Genomic DNA, 20,276 nt, shown 5'->3' with positions numbered 1-20,276 from the left:
ATGTGATACAAATGTTAATTATAAAATATCTGGAAAGTATTAACAATTATGAAAATATTAAAAAACACCTATCACCATGCAGAAGCAATTACATGTTGGCATATTTTCTTTCAGATTTTTTTCCTTATATACTTGAAGAGTATAGCAGAGATCAAATTACATATAAAATTTACCATTCTAATTGTCTTAACTAATATTATACAATAAATATTTTTCCTATGTCAGTAAAAATACTTTGCATACTTTATGTTTTAATAGCTGCACATTTATTGTTTAGAAGTATCATAGTTTAACTGCTTTCCTTTTGTTGTACATCCGGGGGGTGTGTCTTTTCTCTTATAAATAATTGTGGCAATGAAGTTTTTCTTTAATTCGAAGTATGTTAGGACGTGTAAAATATGTTCTGATTACTAATCAAATTAAAACAAAGAGATATCATTTTGGAGTTATCAAAATGGTATAAAGATAAACAACATAAACAATATGGATTAGAGAATGCATAAACCAATACTCTCATACATCTGATACAACCTTTCTGGTCAGCAATTTGGCAAAAGGTAGTCAAAAGCCTAGAAAAATGCAACATGCTTTGACTCAACAATAGGAGTTCTAGGAACTAGTTCTAACAAAACAATTAGAGATGCTAAAAAAAAAAAGATCAACACACAAGATGTTTACTACAGTATTACTTATAATGACAAAAATTCAAGTGTACATCAAGAGGAGACCATTAGATAAATTTTAGGCATGGATAGAAAAAAGACTGACATCTACATCATGCGGTATAAATTGTGTTGCTATGATTTCTTTTATTTGTATTTTCTTATTTTCTACAATAAAGGTGTTACACTTTTGTAATAAAACAACAAAAAAATTTTAACAGGGGAAAATGGTAGCTTGATGTTTTAATTTGTGTTTCTTAACTTACTAGTAATATTTACTTTATTGAGAACGTTCATTTGCTGTCTATATTATTTTGTGACTTGGCAATCCTTTTTTTTGGGTGGGGGAACAAAGAGGGGCCAGGCTGACATTTTTAAGGCCGAGAAGCTAAAGGCACAAAACTCATAAAGATTTAATTTACAAATGTAAAATTAGGAACCCATAAAACACCTTTACTAACACATAAAACACCTTTACTAACACATAAAACATTTAATCTTTAAATGTCACATTGTATTATAAACTCTTTTCTTAAACTTTGCCTTACTTTACTATTAAGTCATTTCCCTGTTTTGATTTCAGAATTTTTGACTGATATGTACTTTATAAGATTAATAAAGCATGTAATAATTTAAGAACGTGTGCCAAATGCTACATAATCCTCATTACTATCATTAAAGAGAAAGCACAAGACATGATTTTCATCAGTCAGCTGAATCAAAGTGAGAGCAAACCAAAATTTAATAATGGTTTCTGCTTTTACAGAATTCCCTACCACTCAAAAAGCTTGTGAGGAGTAAGTGTACAAACAGGTCTTTTTCATGCTACCACTGCTGGTTGACTACATTTTAGTAACTCTTCTATGAACCTGGAAGACCTAAAATGGACAGGCAAGTAGTTTAGAATGTGGATTCGGTGACTCAGACAGGATAGTAGGTAATGAAACAAACAGCCTTGGCTAGGTGAACAAGAGAGCTTTACTAACGGGATGAGGAAATTCTCATAGGCCACACAATAGAGCTGGATTCCAATCAGGACCCTTCTTTACTCAGAGAAAGGAGAAGTTTAGGGGAGTTATTACAGAAGGACGGGCTACAGAAGGACGGGTATCATTATTCACTAGTATCCTGCTTTTAGACATGGCTAAATGTGACAGGAGCTGTGAGACACACGATGAAAAATTTGTTCTTAACATCAATCCAGAGTTTTAAGTTTAGAGTTACAGGCAATCAGAGTGGCTCCCTGGCCTTTGCTTGATAATATTTAGGTAAATATTAACTATTATTACACTAATTAAATGTTTACTGACATTTAATGTACTATAATATTAATAAACGTAACAAATATTTAATACAAATATTCAAGGGAATCAATACCCCTGAAATACAGCATTCCACCCTTGTGTAGCTCTGTTAGAAAGGACAGGTATATTCAAAATTTATCATTTCCAAGCTTTTGAAGGGCAACTCCAAGGTACAAAGGTGTACAGAAATTGATTCTGGTACTGCAAGTACACGCAAAGCTTTAAGAGCCAGAACTAAAAAAGTCCACTGCCTCAAAAGAAAAAAAAATGCTGCAGCATCAGCTATTATGGAAGAATAAGAAGTAGGTTGGGCAGCTGAGGCTGGGGGCCAGTGATGAGGAAGTGAGGCAAGCCTTGATGCATCAAACGAGAGACCCACTGCTTGCCTGGTCTTGCTGCTAATATAACTAAAACAAGCAAAAACCCCTTTGGGATCTTAGCACTTTTTGCAGGTTTGAATTATGTCAATTTTGGACCTTAGTTTTTTTTAATGCTACTTTTAGAGGAGTGTAAGACATATTTATCTTTGATTATAAACCTCCTTTATATTAATATTTGATTTCCTTGGAGAAATTGGTTTTAGACTGTACTTTTTTTTTTTAACTGGAATATTTGCAGCTGCACAGTAATAGCTGCACAACTGGAAACTTCTGAACCTTTAGGGTCATCTTCACAATCTTATGACACAGTACAATATCTACATTTTTCTTTTCTGCATTTCTTTCAAACCTGTCTTCCTAATAACCACGGTATCTAACTGGTTACATAAGCCCAAGTATTTACACACTGGCTATTCTAAAATGAATGTGGTACTTGTTGTATATGTCAGAATAGGTTAGGCTATGGTAATACACAAGCCCAGAAGCTTACAACAGGGTTTCCCAATCTCAGGATTAGTGACATTTTCGGATGCATAATTTTCTGTTGTGAGAACCTGTCCTGTGCATTGTGGGATATTCAGCAGCCTACCTGGCCTCTATCTCCCAATAGTTATACTCTCCTAGTTATGACAACCAAAAAACTCTTCAGACATTGCTGAATGTCTCCTGGTTGGGGGTAAGGGAGAACTGAATAACCCCTGATTGAGAAACAATGCTTTCCAACAAACAACTGGCTTTTTAAAACTTATGCTGCATGTCCATCCTGGCTTGAAATGATAAAAAAACCTTTCTGAGGCATTGCTGATCTTGTGGCTGATGGGAAAAAAGCATGATGAGAATGTAGTAAAAGCATTTGTCCAGAAGTAATGTATGTAGTGCTCACAATTCTTTGGCCAACGCAAGCCACATACAAGTCACTAAGCTCACGTCACTGGGGCAGGGAGGTAAACCCCCTGCCCCCACCTCCCAAGGGAGAAGTGGCAACCATTTATGTATAATAAAACAGTTTACCAGGTAGCTTCTCCCCTCACCTGCTTGGGCTCTTCCACTTCCCCAACCAATTTCACATTGGATACTGCATTCCTGAAAGAGCGCTATAACAATCCCCTCAATTTCCACCCTTCTTAGTTAAGGCTGAGATTCTACATAGGATTCTTCTATCTGTGTATCCACCTGGTAGCTACTGGGCTAATTACTACAGAAACTGTCTGTTTCTCCAGGGCTCTAGGGGAGGTAAAAGACACGTACAGATATAATACAAACCATGACACAGGGGTGAACAAAGTGCAAAATGTGGAGCAACTCACATACATTTCTTAAGAAGTAATGAACCTGGTGTACCCCCCCAAAAAAATAAATAAATTAATTAAAAAAATAAATAAATAAAATGAAAAAAAAAAAAAAAAGAAGTAATGAGAAAAACTTGGTTGTGCGTTTGCCAAGTGACAGGTGGTAAGGGGGTTAGAGTGCAAACAGGTTGAAAACAAGCAAGTTGCCCAGATCTTTAGCAGATGATTAGTTTGCCTTCATGGGCTGGCAGGTCTGTGGTTTACAGGAGTCTAAAGCTAGCTTAAACAGCCAGGGGCTGAGCCATCCTGCCCTTGATGAGAAGTGAGAATCCGCAGACTGCACAGGGAAAGGTCCTCCTAATTCAAAGTTGACAAAATTTGAGCTAAAATCTCCACTGTGTTCCTGTGCATCTTTGGGAGACTTGAAATAAATGGAAGGATTTCAGTTCTGCTGTCCTCTCATGCTCCTACACAGTTCTTGATGAAGGCTACAAATATTTTTACTACACCCTGTGCTAACTTCTTTAGTCTTAAAACTTATTCCACTTTGGGCACATCTTCTAGGCCAGAACGCTGCCTGGCACATCTTCCTCCACTGTGTATATGAGTTTTGATTTTACCTAAGTCACACAGCTACAGCAGCATGCTGTCTAGAAATAGTGTGTGTTGGTATTTAAGCTGAACAACCCTGGTCTCTATTTATGACACTCCCTTTTGACTCCTACTCTTTGATTCCACTGAATTAAAAAATGAACAGGCTAGATAGGAACAAAGCCTTTAATACATAACCTCTTCTATGCTAACTTCAAAGAGAGGGGAAAAAAGTTTATTGTCCCTTCCTCTGCTACCTCTCTTTCTACCTAAGTATTTTTAAATACTGATGAAAAACACAAACTGAACACCTCTCTGTTCAGTTTCTGACAGGTGCTACCAACAATGGAGCAATATTATGTACTATTATCAAAGGAAGAAGACTGTTCCACAAGCCATAGGAAGTAAATCTGTGGTTTAAGCCTCTATGAGCTTTTGCTCTAACTGCTGACACAGACAATATCTGGCCCCTAAAGACAACGAGGTGCAGCTAGGAAAGACAGCCTTCCTGATGTGTGAAGATACAGATGGGTTGCAGGTAGTGAGGAATGAAAATGGCCTTTGGATAATAAAGTGGCTAGTCTGGGAGCATTTTAGATCAACTCAAATGCATACTTTCTACTTTGACATAAATTCCCAGGATATTCATTAGTTCTAGATATGGGCAAAATCAGAAATTCCCTTCATCACTATTTCAAGTTATTTTGATGCAGGTCGGTTAATTAGTTCCAGCCCAGGGAAATTCATTAGATACCCCCTGGTTGAGTACTGTTCCTTCCAAGTTGACTTCACAATATGTACTATGAGTGCTCACTAATGCTTAAACTTTTATGATTTACTAAGTAATACTGATACAATTTAAAAAAATTAGAACATACAGGAAATTCCTCTGCCTGAGAGTGTGAATTTTCAGACCATCCAAAGAAAGGACATAGAGGAGGATGTCTTCCTTCTGCACGTCACAAAAGTAGTAGCGGCATCTTATCCCCTGACATCTTCTCAGGCACTGTTGGGCAGTCACTTTTCCTCATCACATGCGGCTGAATGGAATGAATGATATTCTTCTCTGTGCAGCCAGTACCCTAGCGGAAGAGCTGCCGCCTGCCTTTGGGACTTACGCAGGACCCAAATTCAGGGGCATATGGCATTTTGCATGTTTGCTTAGATTCATTTTATTTAGGCCCATGATCTGTCCCCTTCAAATGATCAAATATATTTGGTAATTTACAAGTTATTCTTATATATCCAAATGAGTGAAAACTCAGGCTACCTAAAATCAGCGAATTTTAGAGCTGATTAGGACATTGTAGGTCATCTAATCCAATTCTCCGATTTTATGGAGGGAAAAATTGAGGCTCAGAGATTGGAGAGACTTGCGTAATCCAATTCTCCGATTTTATGGAGGGAAAAACTGAGGCTCAGAGATTGGAGAGACTTGCATAAGGCCATACAAATAACTAGTAAGAGGTTAAATATTCCCCTATACTTCTCTCTTGACTTCTTAGAGAAGGTAACTGTGAAACACACCCATTTTAATTTTTTTAGATTGAACTGCACCCTTTGCAAATACTCTTGCAACCCTACTCATAACCTGTTATTGCATCGCTACTGAAAGAAATACAGAAAATTATAAAAGTACACTGAAGTTTATTATAATTCCTTCCGGTTTCAGGCTGTGAGACATTATTAGAGAGACTTGTCATAATGAAGGCCTCCTGGTACTCCTAAAGGTAACATCTGTGATTGCAGTCTATGAGAGAACTGCCTTTTAAGGAATCTTACGTAATTGCATGTTATAATGTGGCAACCCCGCATTTTAACATTCTTGGCACTAGGATACAGTGATAAATGGGAAAAAAAAGTCCTCAAGTCCTTTGGCATAGAGAAAAGAGTCACTAATTAAACAATCATGCAAATAAATGTAAAATAACAACTGTGTTAAGTATTATGATGGATTAAGAGTTAGTAGTTCTGGGTCTGAAATTTAACATGGTACCACTGTACTGTCTAACTGGTCTCTGACTCAGTCTGGAGGATCAAGGAAGATTTCTCTGGGGAAATGATTACTGAGAAAAGATCTGAAGAATAAGTAAAATCAGGTGAAGACGATTGTTCTAGACTGAGGGAAGATTATGTGCAAAGATCCTGTGATGAGGGAAAGTCCTGCCTAACGGAAGACATGAGACTGGAGCAGCCAGACTACACTGAGGCTTGAGGGCCAAGTAAAGGATCTTGATTTTTATTCTAAGAGCAAAGGGAGGCCACTGAATGGTTTTTAAAAGAGAGAGAACATGATCAGATTTACATTTTTTGAAAGCTCACGCTGAAATGGGGAGAACGGGTGTAGAGGAGGAAAGAATGGATACAGGAGGACCAGTCAGGAGACTACTGAAGTAATCTGGGCAAGAGATGATGGTATGTTAATCCAGAAAGGCAAAGTGGAAATAAAGAGAAGGAGATGGATTTGAGATTTATTTAGGAGTATAAAAATGACAGAATTTAGTAAGAGTTTCAATATGGGAAGTGAGAGGAAGATTTCAAAGATGACTCAGGAATCTGGCTTGCACAATTAGATGAACACAAAATATTCAAAGAAAATCAAATTTGGTGGGAGAAGGGGAAAAGAAGTGAAGTCATGGGTTCAGTTTTGGGTATGTTAAGTATGAGATGGTTTTACAATATGTAAATAGCAATAAGATGAGTCCAGAGCTCAGAGGAGAAGTCTGGATTCGAGATATAAATTTCTGAGTTGTGTGAAAATATACAGTAAGCTGTGGGTACAGATGAAATCATCTGGGGAGAGAAAAGACCTAGGATAGAGGCTTGAGGAACTCTAACATCTAGTGGTTTAGCAGAAGAGGATGAACCTGTATAGGAGACTGAGAAAGAATAACCCACTGAAAAGGGAAGAAAACTGGGAGAATGCTGTCACAGAAGTCAAAGGAGGAGGAAGTTTTAAGAATAAGAAAGTCGTACATAATGCTTAATACTGCTGAGAAGTGAAGTAAAAGATTAAAAAAAAAAAAAAAAGGGCTGTTGGATATAGAGAACAAACATATGGACACCAAGTAGGGAAAGTGGGGAGGGTTGGGGGGGAATGAATTGGGAGATTGGGATACCAAATTGTACACTCTAAATATATGCAGTTTATTGTCTGTTAAAAAAAAGTCTGTTGGGCTTAACAACATGACAATTATTACAGAGTTTCAGTGGTATGATTAGAGGGACTGACTAGATGCCTGAATAGAGGTCACATTAGAGGGATGAGGAATGAGTGGTATACACCATGGTGGTTATAAAACGTTCACCATCCTGAAAAAGTTTCATTTGAGAAAGCAAAACTTCTACAGAGACTACAAAAAATAGACATAATGCAACCAGTTTTGCTAATTCTTTAAATACTACAAAAAGCTAGAAAAGCAAGGCTCAGTGTGACTGGGTAATTTAGGAGTGTCTTCGCAGAGAAGGAAAGCCTTCAGCAGAGTATTTGTAAGGATTGCAAAACTCAATGACTGAAAAGTGCTCTACAGAGAGGAATATATGGCTTTTGTGTGTGTGTTGGGGGAGGGAGGTGGAAGTGAGATGGGTGGAGTGCTAAAAAAGCCAAGAGATACAGACATATCTGTTTTGTGATGTAGGCTCAATGCTGAATTATCTAGGATTGGATAATCTATGCCCTAGTCACTCTTATTTTTTTGCTGCCAACCTGCGGGCCTATGCACTTCTCATAATCGATTATACCAAAGGGTTGGTAGGGAAAAGAGAAAATAAGAATCATAAATCAATTGTTTTGCTCATTGGTTTTGGATAATGCTGGTGTGAAAGAAGGGGAAGCATAAAATCGGTGGCTAAAATGTAATTTTATATCTGTGATTTTGAGGCAGTGTGATAGAGTGGAAAAGAACACAGACTTCAGAGCCAGAGGGAATCAGGTTTGAGTATGAACTCTGTCACTTACTACCCATGTAGCCTTGGGAAACGCAATCGGTCTCTTTGCACCCCGGTTTCTATATGTAAAATGGGAGACACAATGAGTTTGTTGGCAAGGTTGTTTTGAGACTTAGAGATAAGATGATAGTGTTTACCTCATACTAATTGGTGGCTAATATTGCTGTTGTTGGTGGTTTTTTTTTTTTTTTGGCTGTGCCATGTGGCATGTGGGATCCTAGTTCTCTGACCTGGGGGTTGAACCCGTGCTCCCTGCAGTGGAAGCATGGAGTCTAAACCACTGGACCATCAGGGAAGTCCCTAATATTGTTTTAGTAATACTGTAATCTGAGAGAAGACAGGAAATACATTCAAAGAGATAACCTTGTGTATTAAGATGAGGTCATTTTATTTACTGGTAGGTCCTGATCTGCGTTTTCCTACTGGTATTTATCTAGAGGCAAGTGGAAAGTACAAGATAGCAAAGTTTAGCTTTGGGACCTCTTCTGAGATAAACATATTTGTCTCATAGACTTTTACAATTAATGATATTAAATATATAACTATTCAATAAATACTTAAAGAGTCAAAGAATATCTTATATTGCTGCCAATTTTGTAAATAAGAGACAAAAAAGAGAAATAAAGAAAAAAGGAAACCAGAAGAATAAAAATCAACTGTAGTTGAGGGTAAAGAAAGAACAGAGGACAAGGAAGGCTAAAGAGAGCAGACTGACAGACAGACAGACAGCAACAAGACAGAGAGAGAAGAGACAGAAGAGGACTGACCAACAGGAGAACCTTCCCAGATCTCTTTGATCCCTCCCTAGCCTTCCCCTCACTACTTCCATCTGATAGCCAAAGCACTCTAAACTGCCTGCCATGCCAAGCTAGCTCCTCCTTTGCCTGATCATGCCAGTGCTATTATCTCTTGCCCAACATATCCCCACTACCCTCTGCAGTCTCCTAATCAGTATTTAACTTGATAGGAGATCGGGCATATTGCTATACAGTGCTCTAGGGCTCTCAGTAATTTAAAAAAACAAAAGAAAACACCTATGTTTGCATCTGCTTAACTGAGAAGGACACTCTTTGACAGAAATGAGGGAATATGCTTCTAGAACACTGGGATCTTCTTCGGGGGCACATTTTTAAGGTGCCTTTGAGAAATGTTATCATTTTAAGAGATATAAAGAACGAATGACATAATTTAAGAAAATATACCAAAGGATAAATGAAATTAAATCAAGGGGAAAACCCCAGACTCTGAGATGACTAACCCCAATTTATTCAGTATCTTTTCTTACTGTGTGCTGAGGGCTGTCTTCATTATCCCTCATGTAGAACGGCTTGAGTGCTAATGGATAATTAATGACAAAGACTGGTATGTCGCCACAGTGCTTCACCAGGTACTTTTCATGTTCAGTGTGTAGATCAGCACCCCACTGTAATGAGAAAAGAGAAATTACCAAAGAAGAAAGAGCTGAAATATACAATGCAGGACCTAAAAATAACCTCTATCAGTGCCAAGGGCTTCCTCTCCCTGAGGATCAGGGATGTGTGGAGCTGTCTGCTGAGGTTACACAGATAGATAAACTAGAGAGAGATGTGTTAACAAGAGCATCCAAAGGCCGGGAAAGATGAAAGCTGAAACTAGTAGATAAACACTATGCTTTCTGTGCCCCAACTCAGGGAGCATTATTTAGCAGATGAATAGCATCTGTAGGAAAAAAACAGTATACTTTCCATGGTGTATAAAAGCTGATTCAGAATCATAATTTTTATTAATCATGAGCTATAGAAGCCTAGAGCTTCTTCTACCGTTACTGTTCCTAAGTTTCAGGAAATTAAATGATGAAAGATAATATTACTAATATTGAGTCTATCTTTGGCTAGATGGCTTCTCCCAGTGAAATTTTTTTTTTTTAGATAAAAGAGTCAACTAATATATCAGATGCTCTTTGATGAATATTTAATAACATTGTTCATCTATTTATTCAGCAAATACCAATGTGCCTATTAAATCCCAAGTACCATGCTAGGTACTGGAAACAGTGGTAAGAAAAACAAAATTCCTGAGTTCATGAAGCTGCCAGGATAGGAGACAAACAATAAATAAAAAATTATACAGAGAAATCAATTGATTATAACTATAACAAGCACATGGCACATAACTTAAGAGAGCATCTGACTTAACTGGGAATGGAACTGGTATAAGGAATAGTCTGAAGACAAAGGCATTATATTCTTAACATTATCTTATTATTTCGCCTTGTCTGGCAAAATCTTAATTACAGGAAAGAAGCACTGGCACAGGAATGAGGAGACTTGCCTCTAACATTACATGCATGCTCACTGATCATGTGGCCTTTCCAGACCTATATCTTTACCAATAAAATGAAGGAGTTCTGGGAAAAAACAAAAACACAAAAAGTGTTTTTCAAAGTGGATCACAAACTGGAAGCCTCTATAAAGTTCAACAGAAAAAAGAGACCTGTTTAATGTGTTGCCTAAACTTGTTTGATCACATAACCTCTTTTGCCTGTCAACTGTTAACATCATTCAGAATATACTTTGGGAAACACTGAACTAGTTGATTTCTACACTGATATTCTATAATTACCATTCTTTCCTAAGGAATTTCATCTTCCTAAACTTGAGAAACTTCTCTCTAACCCTTTCGTCACTGCTATTCCAAATGACATGATTCTACTTCAAAATTATTTTTCAGTCCAAGTATTTCAACAAGGTTGGGCGAATAGCAAAAAAAAGCCAATGTACATATATGCAAATACTACACATTGCTAGTAAGAGAAATAAAGTTATTTTAAAGGATTCTTAATGAAATCAGATAAATACAAGAGAGAAACATATTTTCATACATATGTAGATATATAAATACTACCTTTGGAGTGAAGGTGAAGTTCTGGGATGCCCGCTTTAAGATTTCCACTGCCTCAGTGTAAGAAATGCTGGAGAGAAACAGGGTAAAAGCAGAGAAAGGTCAATACGATGGGCTGTTAACTAGTGCAGCTGGAAACGGTAAGAGGCCTATTCTCATACAATCTTTGAGATCATAGATGAGTTTCAAATGATTATAAAAAGTGATTATTGAGTAATCAGGAATTAAGGTTGATCTAATCCTATGAGTGTCTGATCAGCATGAAGAGAAATGGTCTTTCAATAATCCTGATCCACTTGCAGCGCACAAAGAGAAGCTAGTCACTTAAGCAAGTAAAGATTTTCTCTGAATTCATGTTATGCTAATGCCCTAAAAGGTGTGAAATACTGAAGCTGAAAGAGCAAAACTCTCTCCCTACAACTGTCAATCATTCACCCAACATACACTGAGCACTTACTATGTGCTAGACATCATTCTAGGCACTGGAGAGACAGTAAATAAAAACAAAGCCCCGCCTTTATGGAGTTGATATCCGTGTGTGTGTGTCTGTGTGCATGCACAGTGGGGGTGAGGAGAAAGATAAATAAACAGAAATAATATAATGCCAGGGAGCTATTGGTGCTATGAAGAAAAACAAAGCAAGATAAAAAGACAGAGGGTGTTTGGGGGTGCAATTTTAAATAAGATGGTCAAGAAAGGCCTTGCTGAATTGGTAACATCTGAACAGAAACCTGCATGAAGTAAGGAAATGAACCATATAAATATCTAAGGGAAAGTATTCCAGGCAAAAGGAACAGTGAATACAAAAGCCTGAAGTGAGGAACCGTTTGGCTCATTCAAGGAACAAAAAAATTCAATGTGACTGTAGCATGCTGAACAAGGGTAAGAATGCCAAGAAATTAGATAGGAAAGGTAATCAGAGGTCAAATAATCCTATGAACTCTTTCAGGCCATCGTTAAGAGTTTTGTAATATATTCTAGTGCTGTACAACTGTTTAGGAAAAACATCATTGGTCACCTCAATAAGAAACCATCATGCCTAAAGCAAGCCAAATCAAGAATCTGTTTTCATTTAACAGTATGGACAGGTGATATACACACATAGTTAAAAAAAAAAAAAATCAAGATGAATACAAGAGTATACACCTTCCTTCCATCCCTGTCCCATAGCTACCTAGTTCCTCTCCTCACACACAATCACTGTCATTGGTTTCTTGTGTATCCTTCCAGAAGATTTTACGCATCTACAAGCAAATATTAATACTCAATCTCTCCTTTTTTATAGATGGCAGCCACAGCATACACATCACATGCACCTGTATATCTTTTCTTACTCAGTAATACACCTTGCAGAGCTTTACATACGACTATATGAAGAACTTACTTTTTGAACTATTACATAATGTTCCATTTTGTGGATGTATCCTAATTAGTTTAACCAGTCATCTATTGATAGATATTTCAGCTGTTTCCAATCTTTTGCTATTATAAATCATGACCACGTATAACTAATTTATGCTCATACTAATTTTACACATGAGAAAAATGGAACTGTTGGGTTCAAGAGTATTTGCGTTTGCAGTTTTTATAATTCTGAGACACTGACAATATCATTCCCCTTTTACAGGGTTATTCCAATTTATGCCCACCAGTACTATATGAAAATGTCAGTTTCTCTGTGTCCTCTGCACCAGTATTTTTCATGATTAAAAACAAAAATCTACAAACTTTATGAAGGACTCTGAGTTAAAAAGCAACCTACCCAACACAAACTTATTCTGTGAAGCAAAAATGAAGTTCACATCTACAATAACTAACTGGAAAGAGTTGTGTCACAGAGTACAAATAAAGCCCCCAAAGCTATGTTTTGAGTGAAAGGTTTTTTAAAAGATGGAAATTCTTTTCAAACTAAAAATCTAGTGTTGATAGTAGTAACAGCATTTTACACAAGGGAAATTGAAGCTCAGCGAGGATCAATAACTTGCCGAAAATCACTCATGTAAGAAGTAAACCTTGATGTGCTGACTCCAGAGTCTAAGCTTTTAACTGCTGAGATAATGCCTAAACCACCTGGAGTTTCATATGTTCCATCAAAACAGAAGATAATGGGCACTGGGTTCTCCCTTTGACTCTATCACTTACTAGTTATGTAAATCACGTCACTTCAATGACAGCATTTTATAAATTTTTGTAATTCATACAAAAATCTAAAAATACAAACATTAAAAAATTAAGTATTTATACTTATAAAATAAGGAGACTGGGCTACACTGTCTTAAGTTCTTGTCTGCTTAGATATTCTACTGTTCTATTCCATCAATTACTTGATATGATCTACTCATTAATACCGAGAAATATAAGAGCAGTCAAAATGGGAAGCACTAGAATTTTGTGCCATTGATATGTTACATTATTAAGAAAAAAAAGGACTCTCATGTCTAAATATCTCTTGCTATTCTAGATGTTCTGCCCTACTCCTCCCATATCTTAAGCTGAAGCAGAACTTTCAAGTTCAAATTACAGTCTGACACTGGATATCCTTAATGGCCTTCATCAATTCTCTCTACTAATTTTTCTTGGTATGTATAGGGAGTAATATTTCTTCCCCTTCCCAGAAACTACTTCCAAAGTGCATTGAGAAGACATTGATATTGCATGATATAATATTAAACCAACTTCATATTTCAAATTTTCTTTTGTTCAAGAAAATTATTCTGAAACTGTTGGAGTAAAATTGCTAAGTTACAGAGATCATTATTAGCATTCTTTGCTTCAAGTTCACACATAAACGAATTTGCTCTTCAGAGATAAATGAAGAGCAAATAAAAAGGTAAGTACTCTATATTTCTAAAACCTTAATACTATAAAGGAAATGTAAAATAAGTGAGTTCCATTTCTGCTTGATAAAGGCTAAATCCAATGAGTACACAAGTCCTTTAAATAATATACTTTCATATAAAACAATTATAACAAGTACTCAAGAATACACTGAAATCTATTTATTCAAAAGAATACAAGTCATATGGTATCTTGCGTGTGCGTGTACCACGTATGTACCTATATTTCGGGGAGCATCTTGATTCTAATTCATCATGCTTAGGTCTACTCTCATATTCTCTCTCAAGGCATTTATTTATTTATTTGTTTGTTTATTGGCTGTGCTGGGTCTTCGTTACTGCGTGCAGGCTTTCTCTAGTTGCAGCGAGTGGGGGCTACTCTTTATTGTGGTGTGCGGGCTTCTCATTGCAGTGGCTTCTCTTGCTGCAGAGCACGGGCTCTAGGTGCGTGGGCTTCAGTAGTTGTGGTGCATGGGCTTAGCTGCTCCGTGGCATGTGGGATCTTCTTAGACCAGGGATCGAACCTGTGTCCCCTCCATTGGCAGGCGGATTTTTAATCACTGCACCACCAGGGAAGTCCCTCATGGCTTTTCAAATCTCTCGTTTCAAAGACTGCAAACCCTCTCCATCTCTGGTATCTTCCACCCTGAGAATCCTCAGCGTCATGTAATTTATGTATACCCTCTGGTGTTCAGTCCCCTCTTTGTTCCTAGCTCCGGAAATTTCTCATATTCTTGTGAAGTCAACAATGCATTTAAAAGGATTTGATAATATTTTAACTAGCATTTTTAGATGTTTTATAGTAGGAAAGTTTTCAAGTTATCCAATCTTTAACATTGCTTAAGCAGCATTTGATCATTTCAACAAAATAAGACAGATAAGTTATCACTTCATAGATGAGAAAACTGAAGCTCAGAAAGGTTAAAGCTTTACTATTAGTCAAATTCACAGTTGTAATTAAATAATTATTCATGCAAATATTTAACTGTTCTTCTTCTCTACATTTTAAGCTCTATAAAAGGACCAATCCATGCCTATTTTCACTACTGAATCCTCAATGACTAGCACAGTGCCTAACTCACAGAAGGTAGTCAATAAATATTTGTTGAAAAATAGGAATTCATTCATTAATGACTAATAAGTGGTGGAGCCAGGACTAGAAACCAGTTCCTCTGAAACACAGTTCACCATACTCAGTGCATAATGTAAACAGTGATATGAATTAATAGAAAACCTGAGGGAGAGGACCAAATTTAAAGCAGAATACCTTCACCCCCATGGTTACTCAAACATCATTTACTCATTCACTCGGTTATTCAATAAATATTTACTGAGTTCCTGTTAGAGGCAGTGTGCTCAGCACTGGGGGGTTTAATAGTAACTAAAACAAACAAGCTTCGGACCACACAGAGGTGATAAACACTAAACAAATGAACAAAGACAAAAAAACCACATATATAAATTTAATCCACAACTATGATGCATGTGTGTGGAATGGATGATGGTGACAGCAATGACTGATATGGCACAGCCCATGAGGTCATTTCCCATCCTCAGTATTTTACAGACATGGACTCTGAAGCACAACAGTTAAATGATACATAAGGGTCATAGAGAGAGTGGGGGACCTACAACTACTCTAGCATTAATTCCAGTGCCCTTTCAAATATATGAAGTACACTGGTTGAAAGCATGAGCTTTGAAGTCAGATGAACGTGAGTTTGAACTTATTCGCCTGTTTTCTTTGAGTTGATTCTTCATCTACAGAACAATAACCACTCACAGAGTTGTGAAGATAAAATGAACTACAATGTATGTACAGTTTATCACTGTCTGGCACACAGTAAATATTTTATAAATGGTGACTATTTTCCCCCCATCTTAGATCTTATTCATTAGATAGGAGTTGGATAACTTCTCTTAAGATCTCCCTGGTTTTCTGTTACCAGCACAGATTCCCTGGGATGCCCAATTTACTTCTTTCCTTATCTACCTAATTATAACTTTTATCAATATGCTTACGTCCAGAACTCTCCTGCAGACTCCAGATCCAAACAAACTGCCTACCCAACATCTACAACTGGATGTCTGAAAAGTATCTCAATCTTAACATGACATCTCATGATGATGAGCCTGATATCACCCCTCTCTCCGTACCTCCCCCCCCCCATGGCTCCCCCTATCTCTGTTAACAGCAACTCTATTTCTGCAGCTAAGTCAAAAGCCTTGAAGTCACTCTTGACTCTCCTGCTCTCTGTCACTCTCAGCAAATTCTGTTTGCTGTATCTTTAAAATATATCCAAAATAGGACGATTTCTCTCTACCTCCATTGCTACCATCCTGGTCTGTGATGGTTAACTTTATGTGTCAATTTGGCTGGGCTGCAGTACCCAGATATTTGGTCAAACATTCATGATATTTTTGAGATGATGTTTTTTTGGATGAGGTTAAAATTTAAATCATTGGATCCTGAGTAAAGAAGATTACCCTCCATAACAACATCCAACCAGTTGAAGGCCTTACTAGAACAAAGACTGGCCTCTTCCAAGCAAGAAGGAATCTGCCAGCAGACTGCCTTTGACTTGCTCTTCCCTGAGTCTCTAGCCTGCTGGACCACTCCAACAGGTTTTGAACTTGCCCAGCCTCTACAATTGTGTGAGCTAATTCCTTAAAATAAATCTTTATATATATACATTGCGTTGGTCTTGTCTCTCTGGAGAATCCTGACTAACACAAGGTTCAAACTACCATATACTTCCACCTAGATGACGGTAACAATCTCCTACTTGCTTTGCTGCTCTCACTCTTGTCCTACCAGAGCCTATTCTCAACAAACAGCCAGAGAGATCATATTAAATCCAATTGAGATCTTGTCAGACCTCCACACAGAACCCTCAACAGCTTCCCTACCTTACCCAAGTAAAAATCCAGACTTCTCACAGTGCCCTACAAGGCCCCACCCTATTTCCCCACCTCCCTCATTCTTTCTTACTTTATCTTTGTATCCTCTTCTTACTCACTCTTCACTATTACTTGAACACATCTGGCATGCTCCAAACTCAGGGTCTTTGTACTTGCTATTCCCTCTGCATGGAGTATTCCTTTCCGACTTATCCATATAGCCAGTTCTCGTACTTCACTTTTTTGAGATCTTTACTCAAAAATCATCTCAGTGAGATCCTCCCTGCCATGCTATCTAAAGTTTCTACTTCTTCATTACTCCTTTGTCTTCTCTTCTTTCTCTTCTCTGGTTTTTTCCCCCATAAGTATTACTCATTTTCACATACTATATGTTTCACTTATTTATCTTATCTCTTGACTATTATTACTTCCACAAGAAATATAAGCTCAGTGAAGGCATGGAATTTTATTTGCTTTGTTCACTGCTTTAAAACAGCTTTTAGATTCTAGAACAATGCCTGGCACATAGTACATATTAAATATATATTTAAGTGAAAGAAAAAGTCTCAAAAGCCTTCACTTGTACTTCATTACCCTTCGATTCTCTATCATAGGGCTCCTGACTATTTCCTCCTTTTCTAATCCCACAGCCGCTACCTCATTATTGGGTCAGGCTCGACGATTCATCACTTTTAACTTGCAGCCTGAAGGTCTAGGCTGATTGATACCTGATGTTCTCAGCTCAGTCAAGTCTGCCAAGTTTTTCTTATTCCCTTCCTTAAGGACAGGTTGAATTCTTTATTTTCTTAGAACAAAAATTTCCTAAACTTAAGATGGCAAGGGAAAAATGATACTAACTTATGTTTAGAGAGGATTTTCTATTCTTCAGAGTATCAAACTTACTTCCTCTATACATTGTAAATACCCTGAACACTAAGTCTTTTGTGAATTGTTTGTACTACATATAAGAAGTTGCTTGTTTTTTCCATATCAAGTATGTGTTTCATAATAAACTGTGAAAAGAACTGCCTATCTGATTAATATGCTTGAATAAACAAGTTCAACATCAAGTTCTACTTGAATAGGATTATAGTGGAAATGAAGCAATAATGTATGTGCTATACTTAAAATACAGATCTTTAAGGGTTTAAAATAGTGGCTAAAAAAACAATTCAGAATATATTTTCAGATTTTAGCAAGTGAAGATAAAGAAAAAGAAAGAAGACTGAAGTAGAGAAAAACGGAGGGGCAGAAATTACATGTATCTATTAAAAAGCATGTTTTTTAATCAAGCCAGATTTTGATTACTAAAGAATTAGTTTGAATCACAGTAATATAACTAATAATCACTATGTTCATTTATCTTGCTATGATTTATTCATTTATTTATTCATGAAACACTGATTATCAACTATGAACCAAACACAAGAGCTATAAAAATAATTAAAATATGAGTTTTCCTTGAGTCTAGGGAGTGTGATAAGCAGATACACAAACAAAAAATTTTAATACAGTGTGATAAATACAATGATAAATTATGAATAAAATTCAGAGAAAGTATAATATCTACTTACATTAGAAAGTTGTTTTTTAGCATATGTTCTAATCTGTCCTTGGTAAGAAAAGAGAAAAAAGAAAATTTATTAAATGTAATTATATTCATTACATGTAATTAACATATTTAAAGGGCTTCATCCACAAAGCTAATTACCTTTTGACCAGGAGCTATGAATTTGTGACAGAGTTCAACATCTTCAGGACAATTTGAGAGAACTGTCACTGTTGTAGTCTTGAAGAGGCCCTCCATAACCTAAGAGAAATGACACAAAATTGCCTGACATGTAAGCTTCATGAAAAACCTGTTTAGGGCCCTATAAGTACTGCTGTCCAGGTTTCAACAGCGATAAATCCATAAGGCCTCTTACTTCCTGAATACACGTCAGCAAGTTAATTCAGTTTCCAGATCGATAAGAGGGGCCATCACAACTTCTCATAGAAGGTTAAAAAAAAAAAAAAAAGAAAAACGTCTGAATCTTCTGTTAACAGTTTCAATACTGGTATTGAAGTGGGCTGTCAAAGGAACAGCTAAAACAAACTGATGCCTCTCTAAATTTCAGTATAGTACCTAGCTTACATGATTGTTGTGAGAACTATATGAGGTAATCCATGTGTAAGACAGCTTAGTGCCTGGCTCAGAGAAGCACACAACAAACGTCAGTTGTGAAGAGCGGAACATTTTGAAAAGTGTGTCATTCACAGTCATTGGTAAACAAAAGTAAACTTTAACATTAGAGAAGCAATGAGATCGATCTACATCTAAATACATACATTTTTACTTTGCTAAAGTATAAAGCAAAAATAACATGCATCAGATACGACACAAATGAGTATATAAGAATTTATTCTACCAGGGATGTCCATAAAAGTCTCATGGGAAAAACTTGTTCTTAGAAGAAAAAAGTGATTGGAATGGAAAATATTTTTAAAATATTTTTTATCTAAATTAAAATTTTTGATTTGAAGTCAATGAGATCATATTGTGATTTCCAGATGTGTCCTCATAAAGATACATACATGGATTAAGTCCAGGCTGCCCCACAGGCAGGTATCTTTCTTTCTTCTCTGAATCACTGGATACCCTATCAACGCTGGAAACACAGTGGGGCATAAGTGTCTGAGTAATTTAATATGATGAGATACAGGAAAGAACTTAATTATCAAGTGACAATCAGATAGATTTATGTACATATATAAAATATTTTAATATTTCTTTTTATATATATTTTACATTTTTATATTATACATATATTTTATAGAGAAGCAAGGAATAACTTGATGAAAGAAGAGCAAAAGGAGGCTAAAGATGTTTTACCTAGGCTATAATCACCTTCAATCTAGCAGTGAGATAAAGAAATCACTAAGTAACTGCATGCTTTATGAAGGGTTATATCCCTCAATCACTGAAAAAAGCCAATGCACACTGAGAGGAAAAACGAACAGGCAGATTGGATAGTATGCTTGCACTGCTGAGGGACACAATATATTTACTGGTAAGATGAAGACTTTGACAACTGGGGCTGCAAAAGCGGTGTCTTTCGTGGGCAGAACATTTCCATCTGAAGAAGGATATCACAAGCTTTTCTAACACTGACTTTCAGACAATGCTCTAAAAATATATCTGAAGAAAACAGAAACTTAACTGAAGGGTTAACATAACCTTCAGATGTTTTTAAAAATATTTTTTTCAATAGCACTAAAATAATATTTAATTGCTTAGCTCATGAGAGGAAAATATCCTTTGTTACAATATTCTGATTTAATATTTAAGAGACTGCTCTTTATCAAGATAATAATTTCCACAGAATTCAGTTTACGAAAGGGAGAGAACTGAGCAAAGCAGGAGATTACTTTTGGGAGGAACAGACCCTTTTCTTCTGTCTTTGGGAAGAAATTTATATTTCAATTAATTAAACTATTCAATAGT

General features: G+C 36.5%; 1 protein-coding gene across 4 annotated transcripts in view; it reads right to left on the bottom strand.

Annotated features, from left to right (window-relative positions):
- NARS2 (asparaginyl-tRNA synthetase 2, mitochondrial) overlaps positions 1-20,276 on the bottom strand; it is a 134,115-nt gene that overhangs the window by 17,445 nt on the left and 96,394 nt on the right. For all 4 annotated transcript variants that reach the window (XM_057749813.1, XM_057749812.1, XM_057749815.1 and 1 more), the window contains 4 exons: positions 18,504-18,602; positions 18,367-18,404; positions 11,058-11,124; positions 9,460-9,597 (listed from right to left, as the gene is read on the bottom strand). In XM_057749813.1, the coding sequence (XP_057605796.1) occupies positions 9,460-9,597; positions 11,058-11,124; positions 18,367-18,404; positions 18,504-18,602 (342 nt within the window). The remainder of the gene's footprint in view (positions 1-9,459; positions 9,598-11,057; positions 11,125-18,366; positions 18,405-18,503; positions 18,603-20,276) is intronic.

The sequence above is a fragment of the Hippopotamus amphibius genome, chromosome 9 (assembly GCF_030028045.1).
Source record: "Hippopotamus amphibius kiboko isolate mHipAmp2 chromosome 9, mHipAmp2.hap2, whole genome shotgun sequence".
Lineage (NCBI taxonomy): Eukaryota > Metazoa > Chordata > Mammalia > Artiodactyla > Hippopotamidae > Hippopotamus > Hippopotamus amphibius.
Note: the sequence above shows the minus strand (reverse complement) of the source record. Positions and strands in the feature narration are given on the sequence as shown.